Here is a 16,317-nt window from a genome sequence, read left to right as displayed (position 1 = left end):
TTTACAAATAAACTTGTACTTGTTGTTACTTATTCACGCAAAACTACTAAATAGGATTTTGGTGAACTTTTACAGTAATATAGCTTATACGTCAAAATAATAATGGCTGTATTTTAAAAAGATATGATGTAAATTGCGCGAAATATAATGTTAAATGTCAAGTGAGTGTGATGCAGATAAAGTTGCATGGTCCACCAAGCACATCTACTTGTATGCGGGCGTTTCTATTCCTCTGTTAATTAAACCCAGTTTAGCACTATTCATACGTGTTGCTAATGTACGGGCCACATGGTTTTATAATCTATATTTTTTACTATTAAGAATTTTATATTCTTGAAAAGGAGATGGACGAATATGGAAAAAAAAATATATTCCTTTTTTTTATACCTACATATTAGTCAAATAAAGATTTTGATAGACAACCAGTTCTAAGTTAAAGAGAACAAAGTCATCGATATTTGCAAAGTTATTCCTTAAACTAGGTACTTAAGCACCTATATTACACACATTGAATTCTAAGCAGTCGTGTCTATGGACATATGTAAAATGTCCATTTGATAAGTCGATTTCTTTTGCTAAATTTTCTACCCCCTGTATCCTAAATATAAGCTAAGTTAATAATTATAATGACTAGACATGTGACATACACAGGCAATACTTGATGGCATATTATGTACATCGATTAATTAGAAACTATGTTTCAATATACATATATGTATTTTACATAATTACCTATATATAAAACGTTTACTTTATTTATTGGGAATTTTAATTGAATTACGGAATGGTATTGTATATAGATTGATAACATCAATTTAGGTAAAACGAATATAAGTATGTTTTTAAGCTATTAAATTTTTTTTTTGCCATATTTTAATAGCTTAAAGGTATACACATATATATTATACCTAAAATGTAATATGGTAATAGGCGTATTGAATTTTCAAAACATATTCTCTATTTAAAAAGTTAGATTTAAACTTATTCCAAAAGCCACGGCGTCAGTTTGTGATGTCACACCTACGTTTTTTATTGGTCTAAACAGCTAGTTACATTGTGTCATCGACAGATTATAACAGCCATACCATAACCATAGTTGGTTGACAGTTTTACAGAATGGTTCAAGACAATATAATAATGTACATTATATAGGCGCTATTAGGTGCAACGTGATGCTGATTGGTGTTCACATAACATGACGTCTTCATTTATGTTAAAATTCAACCAATATTTTATGATCATGCCTATTAAAGTAAGAACTAAAATACTGATATGGACGTCATAAAATAGAAAATGGTAACTAAATGTGAACGATGTAAAAAAAAATTCCAATCATAAATCCCCCAATTCAACACAGTTCCTTTCAGTATTGTAGTCACTATATAAATTATATAATGACTACAATATTTTACTATAGAATTACTACAATGTTTCTATATAAATGGTAACGGAAATTTGACAAAAACTTATAGAAAACGAATCACCTTCGAGCACAAAATCTTAAATCTAATATTATAAATTAATAAAATAAATACCGAAATTATTAAATAATACTCAATTGGGCTATGCCTCTAAACGCATAAATTATTTTAAAACCACATTGCACTGTGATTTGCATTTTTTAAATAATATCTACATATTTTTATTGCACTACTTAATCAATAATTAAATAACTAATTCATCCTTTCTACGCTAGATGGCGCTGCTCAAAAGTAATTAGGTAGTCATAATTATCCGGCTCGAAGGCCCATATCGTGATTACCTAATTACTGTTATTATAATTATAAATCAAAACACCACCGCACATAGGAAACTGTATTGAAGAATATGAGCAGCGTTATCTAGAGTAGAAATGATGAATTAATCGCGACATTTGTTTTGTTTTAAATGAATTTAATTTAATTCGAAATTAAAGTTGATTGACCTTATTCATAATACTTGCAGGTCTACTTTGGAGTCGCAATCTCAATGACCATTCTATTCAATTTGAAAAGAACAGTATATTCCTTTTTTGTGCTGCTTTTTAAAAAAGTTCAATTAATTAGAATAATATCAATTAGTTCGTTCATTGAACACAAAATATGGAATTATTACATTGATTGTACATATGATTGATCCGTTTTAAAACTGATTAAAAATACACCATAAAAATCCAATCCAATCGGAATTAGTTGCTAAAGTAGACCGATTGTACTTCACTAGTATGTATAGTCCGGAATTACAACTGTTAATACATAATCGTTAATAGAAACAATTGCAATCGCGTCTCTCCAATTGCATGGTCTAGTACAGGGATGAGCAACTTTTTTAATCAAGGTGCACGCGGGCCACGTATCGCTCATCCCTGGTTTAGTATGTTTTGTGTGTGCTAATTGTAAAATTATTCGAAAGTATTATTGTCTCTTAGTTTTTAGTCTTTACTAGCTGGGTCCTCCACTTCGTTCCCATATACTCTTATTTGTAAAACGTGTGGAATAAAACAAACAAAAAATTGTAAGTGAAGCTTATACAATATCTAAATGAAATCCGCACGCAAATCGGTTAAGTCGTTTATGAGATTATCGATACATTATTTTATTTCATTGATCATTCACAAATAAATAGTTTTTCAATTTTTCATCTACAGATAGCGATAGGTAATGTGTATAGAAAAATGATTCAGTTAGTGCATCACACAATCCAAGCATAGAAGAAAAATTAAGAATATTATAAGACATTAATAAACCACTCCCACAATATTTTAAGTAGGTTAGAAAGTTTTTTTACAGCATAGAGGACAAACGAGCGGCTCACTTGATGTTAAGTGATTACTGCCGCCTATGAGTACCCACAACACCACAGGAGTTGCAAGTGCATTGCCGACCTTTTAAGGATTAAACTCTTTTCTTAAAGATTTAAATATGGTATCAGTAGGTTTTGTTTTGAGTATGAGCTATGAGTATTATAGTTATACGTGTTAAGTACAATAAATCGAAAATAAAATAGAAGATATAAATATAAAAAATATACCAGAGATGGCATTAGAATCGCTCCCTGCGTGGGATTTAAATATACCCAGCGAAATGTGCATGTCAAGTTTTGCGTTCAGAATGACGTCGATAATTGACAATGCCTCTGACTTATTAGGGATAACAGGCGTTATAATATGGTACAGTGAAAGAATTACTCAAATCGATGCAGTGCTTTCGGAGTTTTCTGTCCCTATAACAAAATCTCTCGTTTTAATAATACTTAAATCTAATATAATTTTTAAATCAACGTGCGAAGTTATTATTTAAAATATTATTCAATAATTACTGTTCACGTATAACGGAATGATCTTATATTATATTGTAAATTTCAAATATTTTCGACACAATGTTCAATAATGATTACGCTTTCAATTCAAACTTTTACAAAACAATTTACAAGCCAACCCTGTAATAATAATTTTACGTTTTGTAAACACTAATCTGAATAGCGTCCCTCATTAATGAGAAAAAATTAAATATCCAAAAACTTTCATATATCGTACACTAATACCGTCTTAATATCAATTTCAAATGATTTACACACAGTACTAAACTTAGGGCCAATATTAGAGCAGTAGTGGGAAGCATTCTGAATCGGTTCTTAGATTGCCTCGTGTGTAGCTAAATTGAGACTGATTTTACAATATCAGAGCAGTGGTGGGAAACACTTTGGGTTTATTTCTAGATTAGTTTGTGTGTTACCTTGATAAATTGGGAGCGATTTCACAATATCTGAAGCGGTGAGAAGGATCGGTGCATAGATGGTCTGTAGTTAAATTCGGACCGACTTTATCACAATAGTGATAAAGTCGGTCCATTTATCACAATAGTGATAAAGTAAAATTGAATTGGCGAATACGCCAATTCAATATTACCCCTACCACTACTGTTCCGATATTGCCTTGAATTTAGTGTCGTGTATAAATCATTTTACAATTTATAGTACTAGGCAACAAATGCCAATACATTCGCAGAGCAATATATTGCAAACTGAAAAAGTACGTTAAAGTTTTTGTGTTATTTCTCCTTTTAAGGGACTGTCACTTTAAACCACTACCTTCAAGTCACTCACTATTTATATTTTGTCTCTTTTCTTGTAGAGTTCTGTTCCAAGTCAATTTCTTTACACTTTAATGGGCATATTTGGTTTGCAACAAAATATATTTAGTACACTACTAGTGTTTATTTCTCTATACATTGACGTGTGTTAGACGAAGCTGTATTGATTGTCCACGGCTCGTACATCGTGGTGGGCTCCGCTGGCCACCAGTAGGGCTTCCAACTCGGCTCTGCGCATTCGGACATCACTACCGTGACTGACACCCAGCTGAAATATTAATAATGCACATTACAATTCATTGAATGTAGTTTTTAATGATAATAATAAAGCTTTTTTACAAATGCTGATTTCAGTATAAAAATATAATATACTTTATGGTTTAGGTCTGTAGGTACATTTCGAAGTGTTTTATAAATTTTAATATTTATATGTTTTTCAACAAATTAACGTCTCGTCTTAATAGTATGCCTCTCATAACATAGTACATTACTAATAAAAAAAACTGTTCAATTAAAAAAGTAAGCTGACTGTAAAAAGCAAACAAAAATAGCACGTGAATGGAAAAACTTACCAAAAAAATGTGCGCATTCAAAACACAAAACACAGGCATAAAACGAAGTTAAACATACAGCAAATAAAAAATAAAAACAAAAGCCATTCCATAGAATAAGTTTAATGTAATAAAATTTACAACCAAGAAATTACGATTAAAGCTCGGAAGAACAATGATTTCGTATGTACAAAACATAAACAAAATTAGATAATATTCTAAATACAATTGTTAGTACATTACATTAACAGTCCGCCTTGAAATTATTAAGTTATTGATAAATAGTTCTATACTAAATATAATTAAGGCTTCATACAAAGGCCGTTCTTAATTTAAATCTTTGTTGGATACATGATAGATCCCCTATTATTTTGGGGTTGCCATAAAATACATCAAGTGGCAAATTTTAAACTGGCAATGTATTTAATACTCTATACAACGAAATCATTATGAAATGCAATCAATGATAAATTATACAATAAGAATGAACTAAATCTATTTAAATACTACAATGATCATAAATCTAATATAATTGTGATCTGTACCTACTGGCAGTAGATAATATTGTGATATATTTTAAGTAAATTAATATATGATAATTAAAGAACATTTAACAATTTTTTACAATCAATAAATAAATGGCGATATTCTAAAGTATCGTAATTATTTGTATGATAAAAATAGCCATATAAAAAATATAAGCTCTACGTATATTTTTTATATACAATATTTTTTTACTTATAAAACAATTAAATGAAATTTTTCAATGATTTGATATTATATACTTTATATATATTTAATTACATTTTTAGGTTACATCTTTACTTCAAATTCACTTGAGAAAGTTGAAAACAAGATGCTTCAAAATATGAGTAGAGTATTAAAAAGAATTAGCTTTTTTAAATAAATTTCATAACTCCCTTTGAGGACCGTAAATTATTTGCCCTACATTATATTTCCTTTAAAATATGATGTTATTCAACATTTATTTATAGCAAACGGGTATTGTGACAACGTTCCACATTATAGTAAGAATGAAAACGTAACATTTAACTGAGAATGTATAAAAAAAATAGTTTAATAAAACTAAAATTAAAAATAACTATTTGTTACATAAGGCATAGCAGGATAAGATACTTAACTTTCTTTATTTATAAAAACAGTTTTGTTTTATTTTCTTAATAACCATTTTATAATAAATATATGTTCATTATATAAAACACGTGAGAAACGGCCTAAAATATTCGAGGTGTTAGGTTGTTGCACCAAATTTTGTACCAATGTATCAAATAACGATAAACGCTTTACTTATAGCCGTTTAGTGTATTAAATATAAATTAAGACAATTTATTCATACGGCTAATATTATTATATAATATTTATACATATATTTAGATAAATATGACTGGGATTTCATAGCATCGTGCGTGTAATTCGGTGGGACTACGACTAAGGTTTCAATAAAAAAAAAAAGAAACGAGGAGGGTTTATCAGTACTCTGTGCGGTATGGTAAGGTGCGGGTGACAAATGTACGAATTAAAAATAAATTATATATGATTTGACATTTCTATGATTACTGAATGAATATTGATTTGCTTATTGCAATTAATTATATTATAGAAAATTGAACGACTTTTGAAATTATATTATTATTGAGGTTATTTTTTATGACAACTTGAATTTGTATACTTAACATTCAAACACAATGTACATTGTTCATGAATAAATAAATATTAATTCTGATGGCAGCGCTAGAATATTATAGTACTTAGGTTAGCTTAATAGGATTTCCCATTTGACACTGAACTGGCCTATAAATTTTTGTTAGCGAGAGAGAGAGAAATCAGGACTGCAATGTCCGACGTCTCAGTCTTTCTCATGTGTGGAACTGTGATCGAATAGTTATTAATAGTGTTTATAGTTTTTTATTTAGGAATAAAAGAAAAATAAATTTCTGAAATAATGGGAGCCAAGAAGCTGACGGCTGGCCTGATGCGATCACTACTTCCTGTAGACATGATCAACACCACAGACATCAGAGAAAGTACTGATAAATTGTCATATGTATGTACTTACATATTATACACCCATATTTCGCATACATTTTTTTTTATAATCAAAATAATATACGAGTGGAATGGTAAATAAGTCGACCGTAATGGTAACCATCATCTATATAGCACCACGAACATTAAAAATGTATAGTGACAACCGTTGCCGAATATAGTGTAATTAAGTTTTATTTTTCTTTTATTTTCTCTTGTGCTATTATTTCTTATATTTCGTTTTAGTTATTTATATGTAGAGATTTCTTGCTTATAAGAGGTATATTACTGTTCAATATTCAGAATTAGGAAAATAATGGTACTTTATTGTACCTAATAATTAATGCATTTTTATATATTTAACATATTTAATAATTAAATATTGCTTTAACTATACTTTTGTTATGAGTGAAATCTTGTTTAAGGAACATGAGTCTACATTTAAGAAAAACTATATTATATTCAGACTGTCGAAAACATGTTTGAAACTGATAAAATGTATTCATTACAATTTGTAATGAAGATTATTTATGTTTTCTATGCTTCTCTTTAACGTCTAAATTACATTATAAAAAACAACTGTATAAGTATGATACTTGTACAATAGGTTTTATTATCATTTTATCTTGTACTTTAAACAAGATAAAATGTAAGGTTTTAGTGTGTTTTAAACTATAGATGTAATTTAGGATGCTAAATATGTAAGCGATCTAGCCGCTTTCCGATATCACTTTTATATGCTGAATTCAGTTATTAAAAAAATTCTCATAACCCTTTTGTAATGTTTTCTCGCAAACAGTACATAATTCGGACACAATTTATGCATATTAAGTTTAGACCACATAGATAACAAGACTGTTATAAATTCAATAAAATTATACTTAATACAGTTTTAATAAAAGTGAACATTAATAAACCCTATTGCAACATCAGAGGGTTCAAATTATAATGAAAATAAAATCATTCTGTTTTTGTTTAAATACAAAAGATCACAACTGGTGCTGTGGAAAATAACCTTAGTTGCGTATAAGAATAGATGTCAATATTGACTCTTAGTTTGTACCAGTAAAGCTTGAGCGACAGGTATAATAATCTCATGGTTCCTCACACCACACTTCATAGTTCTACATAAGCTATTCTCGATTGTTCTATATAGATACCTCATTAATTAAAACAAAATTACGCAGTGCACTCACAGTGCATAAAACCTGCTACCAAATTACATTCCCTGCTATAAGGCGTAGTTTAACTTACTTAATGGAATTTCATGTCATTTATATTGTTAGTTGGATCTATTGAAAATATTAATTTGATGGTAAATGATGGTATTTATGTCTCTCGATATTAATAAACATTAAAGTTTAATAATAACTAAAGGAATTTCATTTAATGAGATAGCATTAAATATTTATATAAAATAAACATATATTTTCTTCATTAATCAATCAATCAATTGAAAATACACTTTCATTTAGGACAATCTTTGATGACTTTTAGTACTACCAAAGCAAACTGTGAGTGAAGCTGGGAAAATTGTACATTGGCCTCCAATGTAAAATAAACTAAATATTTGCATACCCTAAATAGACTCACTTAGGTTTGATTGTATATACTAGCAAAATCGGCAAATGAGTCTAAACACCACTAAAAGTTGTCTAAACATGAGTCTAAATGAGACCAAATAGTCTAAAAGCAAAACAGGGATAAAAAAATATATATATATCAAAATAGATCGCCAATAAATTCAACTTTGACAGACCGCACCACTGCGTTAGTGAGATGGAAGACCACTCACCATATCCAATATCTCTTTTAACAACTACTCAGATGAGTGCCAGAGTAGACAAGAAAGACCAACACTAAAAGCAAAATTTTACTAATTTGTTCTTTAGACTAAAACTTCGTATTTACCTCTTCTTACAATAATGAGATTTAAAAGCGGATATATATATTTTATCCAAATTGGAAGAGCTGATAAGAATCGTTAGAAAACGGTTTTGTTATTAAAGAGACTTGAATCTATTCTATATATTTGCTATTACAGATAATGGACTCGTCGAACTTCACTATGAGACTAAAAAATCCGTTCACTGCTATGTATGTGATAAGACTTTTATTTCGGATTCTAGATAATTTAATAATCTGTGGTTCTAAAGCTAATGACGGCATAAAGGCGCTGTTATAAGACGTTCACACCTTATTAGAACCGGTCGTCCCTCTTTTCGACGACTGTCATACAATTGATGCATTTCCAGAGTCCTCTTTGGAAATGTAGCAATGAATGCGCCAACGATTCGTTAGCACGAGTCGTCCCACGGATCCCTATAAAGTGGACTCCTAACTATACTAATCTGTCTGTTACTATAAACGCGAAAGTAATAGACAGACAGTCTGTGACCTTTTAATGAATAAAGGACTGAACGAATCTTAGTGAAGATATATTGTATTAGCTGAACTGCGCAACTTCGCCAGCATCACACTTCGCATTTATCATTATTTTTCGACCAATTTAATTTTAAATTATTTGATGTATCGTTACAATCCGTACAATAGTTTTTGCGTGGCAGAGTAACAAATATCTATCCATACTCATACTCACAAGCTTTCGCGTTTATAATAATAGTAAGACAACGAGGCTGGACAAAGGCCATCCATTGTCGCAAATAAACAGATGAAATCGCGTGTCACAGCTAATAATTGTCTATTTACATGTTATAGAACAATCGAGAAGTGCATATACGCTAAGAAACCGTTGCGAGGCTCACTTGTTGTCTGGTCCCGTCCTGGCACACGACGTACTCGGTGAGCGTGACGTCGGCGGCCCCGCCCGACTCGAGCGGTATGGGGTTGGCGCGGAAGTGTTCCAGCATGTCGTGCACGTTGGGGAACCATAGGTGTTGCACCCGGCACTGGCCTGTTTCGCTCAACGTCATCCGGAGATGTTTGGCACGACCCTGTAAATTATACATGACATTTTGAGAATGTTATATGATATGTTGGCTAATTTCGAACTAGTTTTAATAATTTAAATGTTAGTATTATACCTATTTTTTTTGTTAGAAATAAGTTGGTATTATATGGAATTTCATTTCTAATTATATTATATTTTTCTTTCTCATTCTTCTTGTATACATACATACATAAAAAAATGACTATTCAAAAGCGTGTAGGTATATGTATGTATATATATATTTTATTGATGATAATGAAATGTATACGCTGGCGTGGCACCATTTAGCCCATTATGGCAAATCCAACAGGAATTTATCATGGTTTCTAGGGGGAACCACATGGAAGGCAACCTGATATGGTACTATACATTGCTAGGAATGGGTTCATTAGTTCATTCCTATTATTAAGAATATCATTCCACCCTAGTGCTTATATTAAGTTTATTTGAGTGAAGATTATTTTAATTTCTATAATTGTGATTGTGGTCGAACTTGACTAGTCACCTGTTGGAGAACTGTGGGAAATGAGGGCACCAAATTCTAAATATCTTTATACATGTAGGTCTATTACAGACTCTTATAATATGTCAAATCTACCGTCAGTTCGGAATGATTTCAAGATGAGAAGAACTGACAAGAAACTCAGCTCGTATACTTTTCAAATAAATGTTATACACGTTTATAATAATACAGATTCATTTCTTAATTCAAATTTGGGAGAATGGAATTCAAATTTGCCAATATTTCTAACACGATCACTAGTGCCTGTTTTACCTCCATACCGTCCTGAGTGTGGCGCTGTAGTCGCTATCGAGTTTTACAGAATACCAATATACAATTCGTAAGCGACGCTTACGGAATAGCTCTACAGTCCCCCCGAGCGGTTCCCGAGTATGACCGACCTGAAAGTTGAAGGTGAGCACGTACTCCCCGCGGCGCGTCTCGCTCTGCCGCACGAGGTAGCAGCCGTGCGCGGCCACGCCGCCCGCCAGCACGCAGGCCGCCGCCGCCGCGCGCGCCAGCGTCCCGTGGAACCACGGCCACTCCGTCAGCGACACGCGCGGGGCCTCGCACGACTCCTCCGCTATTGAACCTGCGCACGCGCACTCCCGTCACATACACTACTTTATTTAATGGATGATAATTAACTAGTGCTCCCGCCTGCGCTAACGGTTGCACGACTCCTCCGCTATTGGAACTGTACACTCACATTCTCATTCCTCTCTATTTTTTTTATATCAAACAGGATGGCGCTTCCACCTGGGCTGACGGTTGCGCGCTCCTCCGCTATCGAACCTGCACACCTAAATTCTCATGCTTTTCTGTCTTTCTTAAAATCATTGATAAGGAAATAATGCTCCCGCATGTGCTAACGGTTGGACTTCTGCACTATCAAATCTGCACACCCACACTCATGTCATTCTGTATTTTTTTAAATCGATGTTAATGGAATGGTGATTTCGCCTCCTCTAGCAGTTTATAATGGCGGGGCAGTAGTTAAGGATCATGGTCAGGTCAGTTAACCCACCGTGACAATTTCACCAGGAATCACGATGGTTTCCAAGGAGAACAGTGTAGAGGTCAACCTGACATGGTACATTGATAGCAAAGGTTAAAGATACACGTTTGCTTCCAATTTTCGATATTCAGGTCAAAATTTCATTACCTAATTCAGCCTCCTCGGGTGTGTCTGTAGCCAAATCTAGATTACTGGTGCTGGCTGGTAGGTCGCGTCGCGGTGGCAGATCAGGTGGTGCCGGTTCAGGCATTCCGGGTAGCGCGTCGGGCGGTGGCTGAGTAGTAGGAGGCGAACGCATGCAGTACTTTATTGTGGCCAGCCACGATTTCATGTCATCCACATCTTCTGCTTCTATTACATACTCCATATTATTATCTGCCTGTAAATTTTAAAAAATGTATACAATTTTTTATTACTCTGTTTTTTTTTTATTTATAGTGAAGGGCAAACTAGCAACAGTAAATGATAACAATTTTTTTATTAAGGAATGGCATACCAAATTGTGCTAATGGTTTATAACAGGGCATCAGTGGGGGATGATAGGATGAGCATAAAGTCAGGTTAGTTAGTCCAGGAACTTATTATGATGGTTTCCTGGAGAAACAGAGTGGAAGTTACCCTGACTAGGTACTTTGCTAGCAATGGGGTTAACAGTTCACATTACTAACAAATAAAAATATATATAAACTAATGAATACAAATGTTTACTCCGTTCAAGTAATCAAACTAGAAACTATTAAAAGTAAGGAGAACCACAGAGCTTGTCAGTTATCTAATACACAACATAAAGCAATGTTTAGCTGTTGCTTAGATGGAGCTGTGTGAAATCTCTAGGTTTATTTTTTAAAATAATATCTGAGATCTTTTGAAAATGTGTGCATATTACTAAAATAATAATACTTTATCACAGAATAGTCTGTGGTTTCATTAAGGCTAGGGAGAGAGTTAGTTATATATAACCATCACAATATTTAATTACAATATTTTCCCTTACCATACTATATAATTATTAGGTCAATGTAGGCAAAGAATATCAAATACCTAGCAATAAATAATAATAAGTCAGGATAATTCAAATAGCGCCATCTAGTCCCAACCAAGCTAAGCAGTATGTTGCTTGTGTACTTAACAATAAATAAAAAAAATAAGACAAAACCCTCATACTCATGAATGCAAATGTATGTATTAGGGGTAAGGGAATTGTTAGTAATGTGGATTATTGATCCCATTGATAGCAATATACCATGTCAGGTTGGCCTCCACACATTTTCTGTTGAATGCCAGGTGAATTTGTCACGATGGGTTAACTGGCGTATCATCATGCTCATCTTATCATTCTCCACTGCTGCCTCGCCAGCGCAAACCGCTAGCGCAGGCGGGTGCACCATTCCATTATCATATATTTAAAAAAAAATGTATGTATTGCATGAATCAGTGTATTAAACCACTAGATATCCACAGCTTTTAAAAGTTTTTATAAGTTTGGTGTAATTATATATTTATGTCCTTACATAATAATAATATTCTCACGACAATTCACACAGCGCCATCTAGATCCAAGTTTAGCTTGTGTTGGTACTAGACAACTGATACAAATACATAGAAAACATCCAGACTGACATAAACAATCATACTCATGAATACAAATGTTTGTACCGTGCCAGGAATCGAACCCGCGGCCATCGGATGTAAAGCGGTGTGCTAGACCATTAGACCACCGAGGTCATGGTATTACAATAACTGACAATAATCTGATATCTAAATATCAGTATAAACTTTAGTAGGTTAGGCTCCATTGTTGGCAATGTTCCAGGGCAACCTCCACAATGTCTCCCTGGAACACCCTGATTATGGTCAGGTAACTAATCTGACTATACTCATCTTACACTCACCCTACTGGTGCTCCACCAGCAAATACCATAGAGCAGGTTTGTGCACCAGTACATTATCATCCATTAAAAAAATATCAACAACAAACATACCTACTCATAAAAACAATGTAAAGCATATTTTTTTGAAACAATTGTCATGTTTTTTTATTAATTATTATTGATTAGTCAAGTGTGTACATTGTCAGTTCTGACTCATGGAATTGTTTATGGTATCTAACTTTTTTTATGTATATAAGGATAACATGATATAGTTTTTAATAGTCATCATGTAGGTAATATGATGATTATTACAAAGTTTATATTTCTATATGACATAGTTTTTAAAGAAGTATACCATATGTAAAGTAGACATATGTTAGGTACATATTTATACAAGGAGTATAAATTCTATATTGAAATATATATTATTATTATTGATGGCCCCTGTGGTGTAACAGTTTAGCATACTATCTTATTTCTGGTGGTCTCGGGTATGATTCTACGAATGGTAGTTTATCTTTATGAATATGACTGTTTCTACCGATCTAGGTGGTTTGAATATATATTTTGTATGTATTTACACACAAAATGTATGTATGTATTTATATTAGTTGTCTAGTATCCAAAACACAAGCTCTGCTTAATTTGCAACTAGATGGAACTCAGGACAATGACACAGATATGATATATATTTATATATATATATATAAATAAATATTACACAACCCTTGATATGGTATATGTGGTACCATATATCATAATGTTATAAATATATATATTGAATAAAAACAATAATAACAATAATGGGTAATTGACAATGACTGTTCAATTGATAATAACCAAAAATGTTATGTCTGTTTACCATTAAAAATGCTAAGATATTAAAAAACAGAATGGTAAATAAACTGCCAGCCCATCTGATGGTAAGTGCTAAAGACCGCATATATAAAGCAATATTACTATGAACATCATATTATCATGTGACACCAGTATTCATGTGTTGTCATTCTGGAAGACTGAGATGTTATACCTCTCAAGCTGTAGTTTCGCACTGTAATGGAAACACCATATACAAAACAAGATGCTTGACGGGTGTAATGAGAGACTGAGGTACCCACGCAGGCAACTTTTTAGTCTACCTCAGCACTTCTTGTTTTCCTCTGCACTATGCTATAATAGCACAACTTATTTATATATTTACTTTATTTATAAAGCTTACCTTCAATACAAATGTATTTTCATGATCGGGCATTTCAAGTGCTGTTGTTTCCCTTGCCTCTGATATTAAAAAACAAAACACACCACTTCTAGGTTTCTGCGATTTTGGTGGTGAATAGAATTCTAGCATATAACCTCCTACCGTTTTCACTAGTGCCAGTCTACATTTCTCCCATTTCTGTGGACTCCCGGGCTGTTCCAGGCTCTCTGGAGTCAAGTAATTAACCAAACCCTCTTTCCTACATTCTACAACTATCTTAGCTAATTTAGTCTTGTTGTGTTTATTTAGGTTAGTAGATAACTCTACTTCATCTGAATGCTGCTTATGGAACAGTCCTTTGCCTCTTCTTAGACCTTTAAAAGATAACCTTCTGAAAAATGGTTTATGTTGTGTTTTAGGGGAGTCCATTTCTTCTGAGTAATCGCTTTCATCGTGTCCTGTATGCGTTCCGTTGGGTATCTTATGAATAACTTTTAATTTGACCATTTCCAACTCAAATTGCTCGGAAAAACATTCACAGAATCTCTTCATAAGTTCCTTGTTTGTTGCGGGCGGGCGGACCACGGGGTCATTTGTATTGGTCTGTATGTATTGTATGCATGCCTTGGCGAAGTCCTGAGCAGCGGCCCGCGCCTGACGCTCGCAGAACTCGACCCAACCGTCGGCCTCGCCGTCGGACGGGCCCGCCATGGCATTGGCAAGCAGTTTCTTTAGCAGCTCCACTTGTACTGCGTTCTTGTACACAACATAAAGAAATAAATAGTAAAATCAATTGCCACTCGTATACACTTGCGTTAATTATCGCATGAGGAGTTCTTTTAATTTGAAATCAAAATAATATTCACGATGCGACTATACAGTTTGGCGAAAACAAGTTTTGTTGCCATAAAAAAAAAGTATGTTTACGACTAAAAACCGGTTACTAAAGTTAAATAAAAATCACATTTTTATCAATTAACCCACATTATAAAAATATTTAATAAGTAAAATTTGGAGGAATAGATACTAGTAAAATAAAATTACCGTAGAAATCTAAAGTTAACTTACTTTGACAATAACGCCCTCTTTTGGTGGTATTACTATACTAACCTGAGATTTAAAAAGGATGGATGTTTTCTTTGTTTCCTAGATGTCTCTGCTAGAATATATATATGTAGTTAGATCTGTATGTGTATGTGGCAAAGAATAAAGTAAATATACCAAAAGGTATATTATACACAATCATTATTTTATTCCCTATAATAGGGTACCAAATTTATATTATTACTGTTATTATAATACAAATAGGCACATAACTAAGCCATGTAGCTACATGTTATTTATCTGGGTGACTGCCTCAACAAAAAGACTCGAGTAGCACAATAATTTCTGTCATCGTGTTCAATTCTCAACGATGCTTTTTATAACCCTTGTGAATAATTGTGTCACAGTATTGAGATCATAGCAGTCAAAGCTGATATTGTACAAGCATTCAATGAAAGTCTAACCTACCCAAATAAAACAAACTTGTAAAATGTTTTTTTTTATAATGAGTCGCTATGTATTGTTGTATCGAGAGGTAGGCAAAAAAGGTAGGTCTCCTTCCCCTGAATAGTTTAATAGCTATTTAGAATATAGGTACTTTCTATGCATCTTTTAGATCTTGCAAAAGCCGCGTATTGCGCCACAGTTCCAAAATGAAAGTTACATTATACAATTTAAATTAAGTAGAAATGCATATCATAATTTATGTTTATTTATTTGACTCTCGATAATAAAGTAGGTATATATTTGTGTTACCTGTGTTTAAAGTTTTTTAAGATTTCTTGAGGCTCTTTGCCTTACGCACTAAATATAGTTTCGTGTAGTACCTACCTACATATGAAAATTATTTTTTTTTTATAATTGTTTATTAAACCGCTTTCTTCTGATTTGATTCATGAGACTGAAATAAGAGCGTATGATTGTTAACACCGATAATTTATAACTTGTGAACTACAATATACTACTTATAATCCATCAATGTCAGAACAATTCCTGTTGATTATAGATAATTTACCATCCCATCTTATAAACTAGTATTCACAATCCTACGGTTACATATCCATTAG

At 32.6% G+C, this 16,317-nt stretch overlaps 1 protein-coding gene across 1 annotated transcript; it reads right to left on the bottom strand.

Annotated features, from left to right (window-relative positions):
- Window positions 1-3,024: 3,024 nt before the first annotated feature.
- On the bottom strand, window positions 3,025-14,990 carry LOC131845411 (SH2B adapter protein 1). Its single transcript, XM_059194477.1, has 5 exons — window positions 14,228-14,990; window positions 11,285-11,516; window positions 10,521-10,711; window positions 9,433-9,621; window positions 3,025-4,338 (listed from the first exon to the last, which is right to left on the bottom strand). The coding sequence occupies exons 1-5, from the start codon at window positions 14,915-14,917 to the stop codon at window positions 4,219-4,221; spliced, it is 1,422 nt and encodes a 473-aa protein (XP_059050460.1). The 5' UTR covers window positions 14,918-14,990; the 3' UTR covers window positions 3,025-4,218.
- Window positions 14,991-16,317: the final 1,327 nt, after the last annotated feature.

The sequence above is a fragment of the Achroia grisella genome, unplaced genomic scaffold, assembly GCF_030625045.1.
Source record: "Achroia grisella isolate CSIRO2021 unplaced genomic scaffold, CSIRO_AGI_Agris_v1 utg109, whole genome shotgun sequence".
NCBI lineage: Eukaryota > Metazoa > Arthropoda > Insecta > Lepidoptera > Pyralidae > Achroia > Achroia grisella.
The sequence above is the reverse complement of the archived record's forward strand: the minus strand, read 5'-3'. Positions and strand labels throughout refer to the sequence as shown.

Bases quoted from the DNA above. Each gene is read 5' to 3' on its own strand.
- LOC131845411 (XM_059194477.1), bottom strand. From the start codon at position 14,917: ATGGCGGGCCCGTCCGACGGCGAGGCCGACGGTTGGGTCGAGTTCTGC. The intron at 11,517-14,227 runs GTAAGCTTTATA...TAAAATTTACAG, and splicing joins AAAATACATTTGTATTGAAG to GCAGATAATAATATGGAGTA. The intron at 10,712-11,284 runs GTAATGAAATTT...GCGCGTGCGCAG, and splicing joins ACCCGAGGAGGCTGAATTAG to GTTCAATAGCGGAGGAGTCG.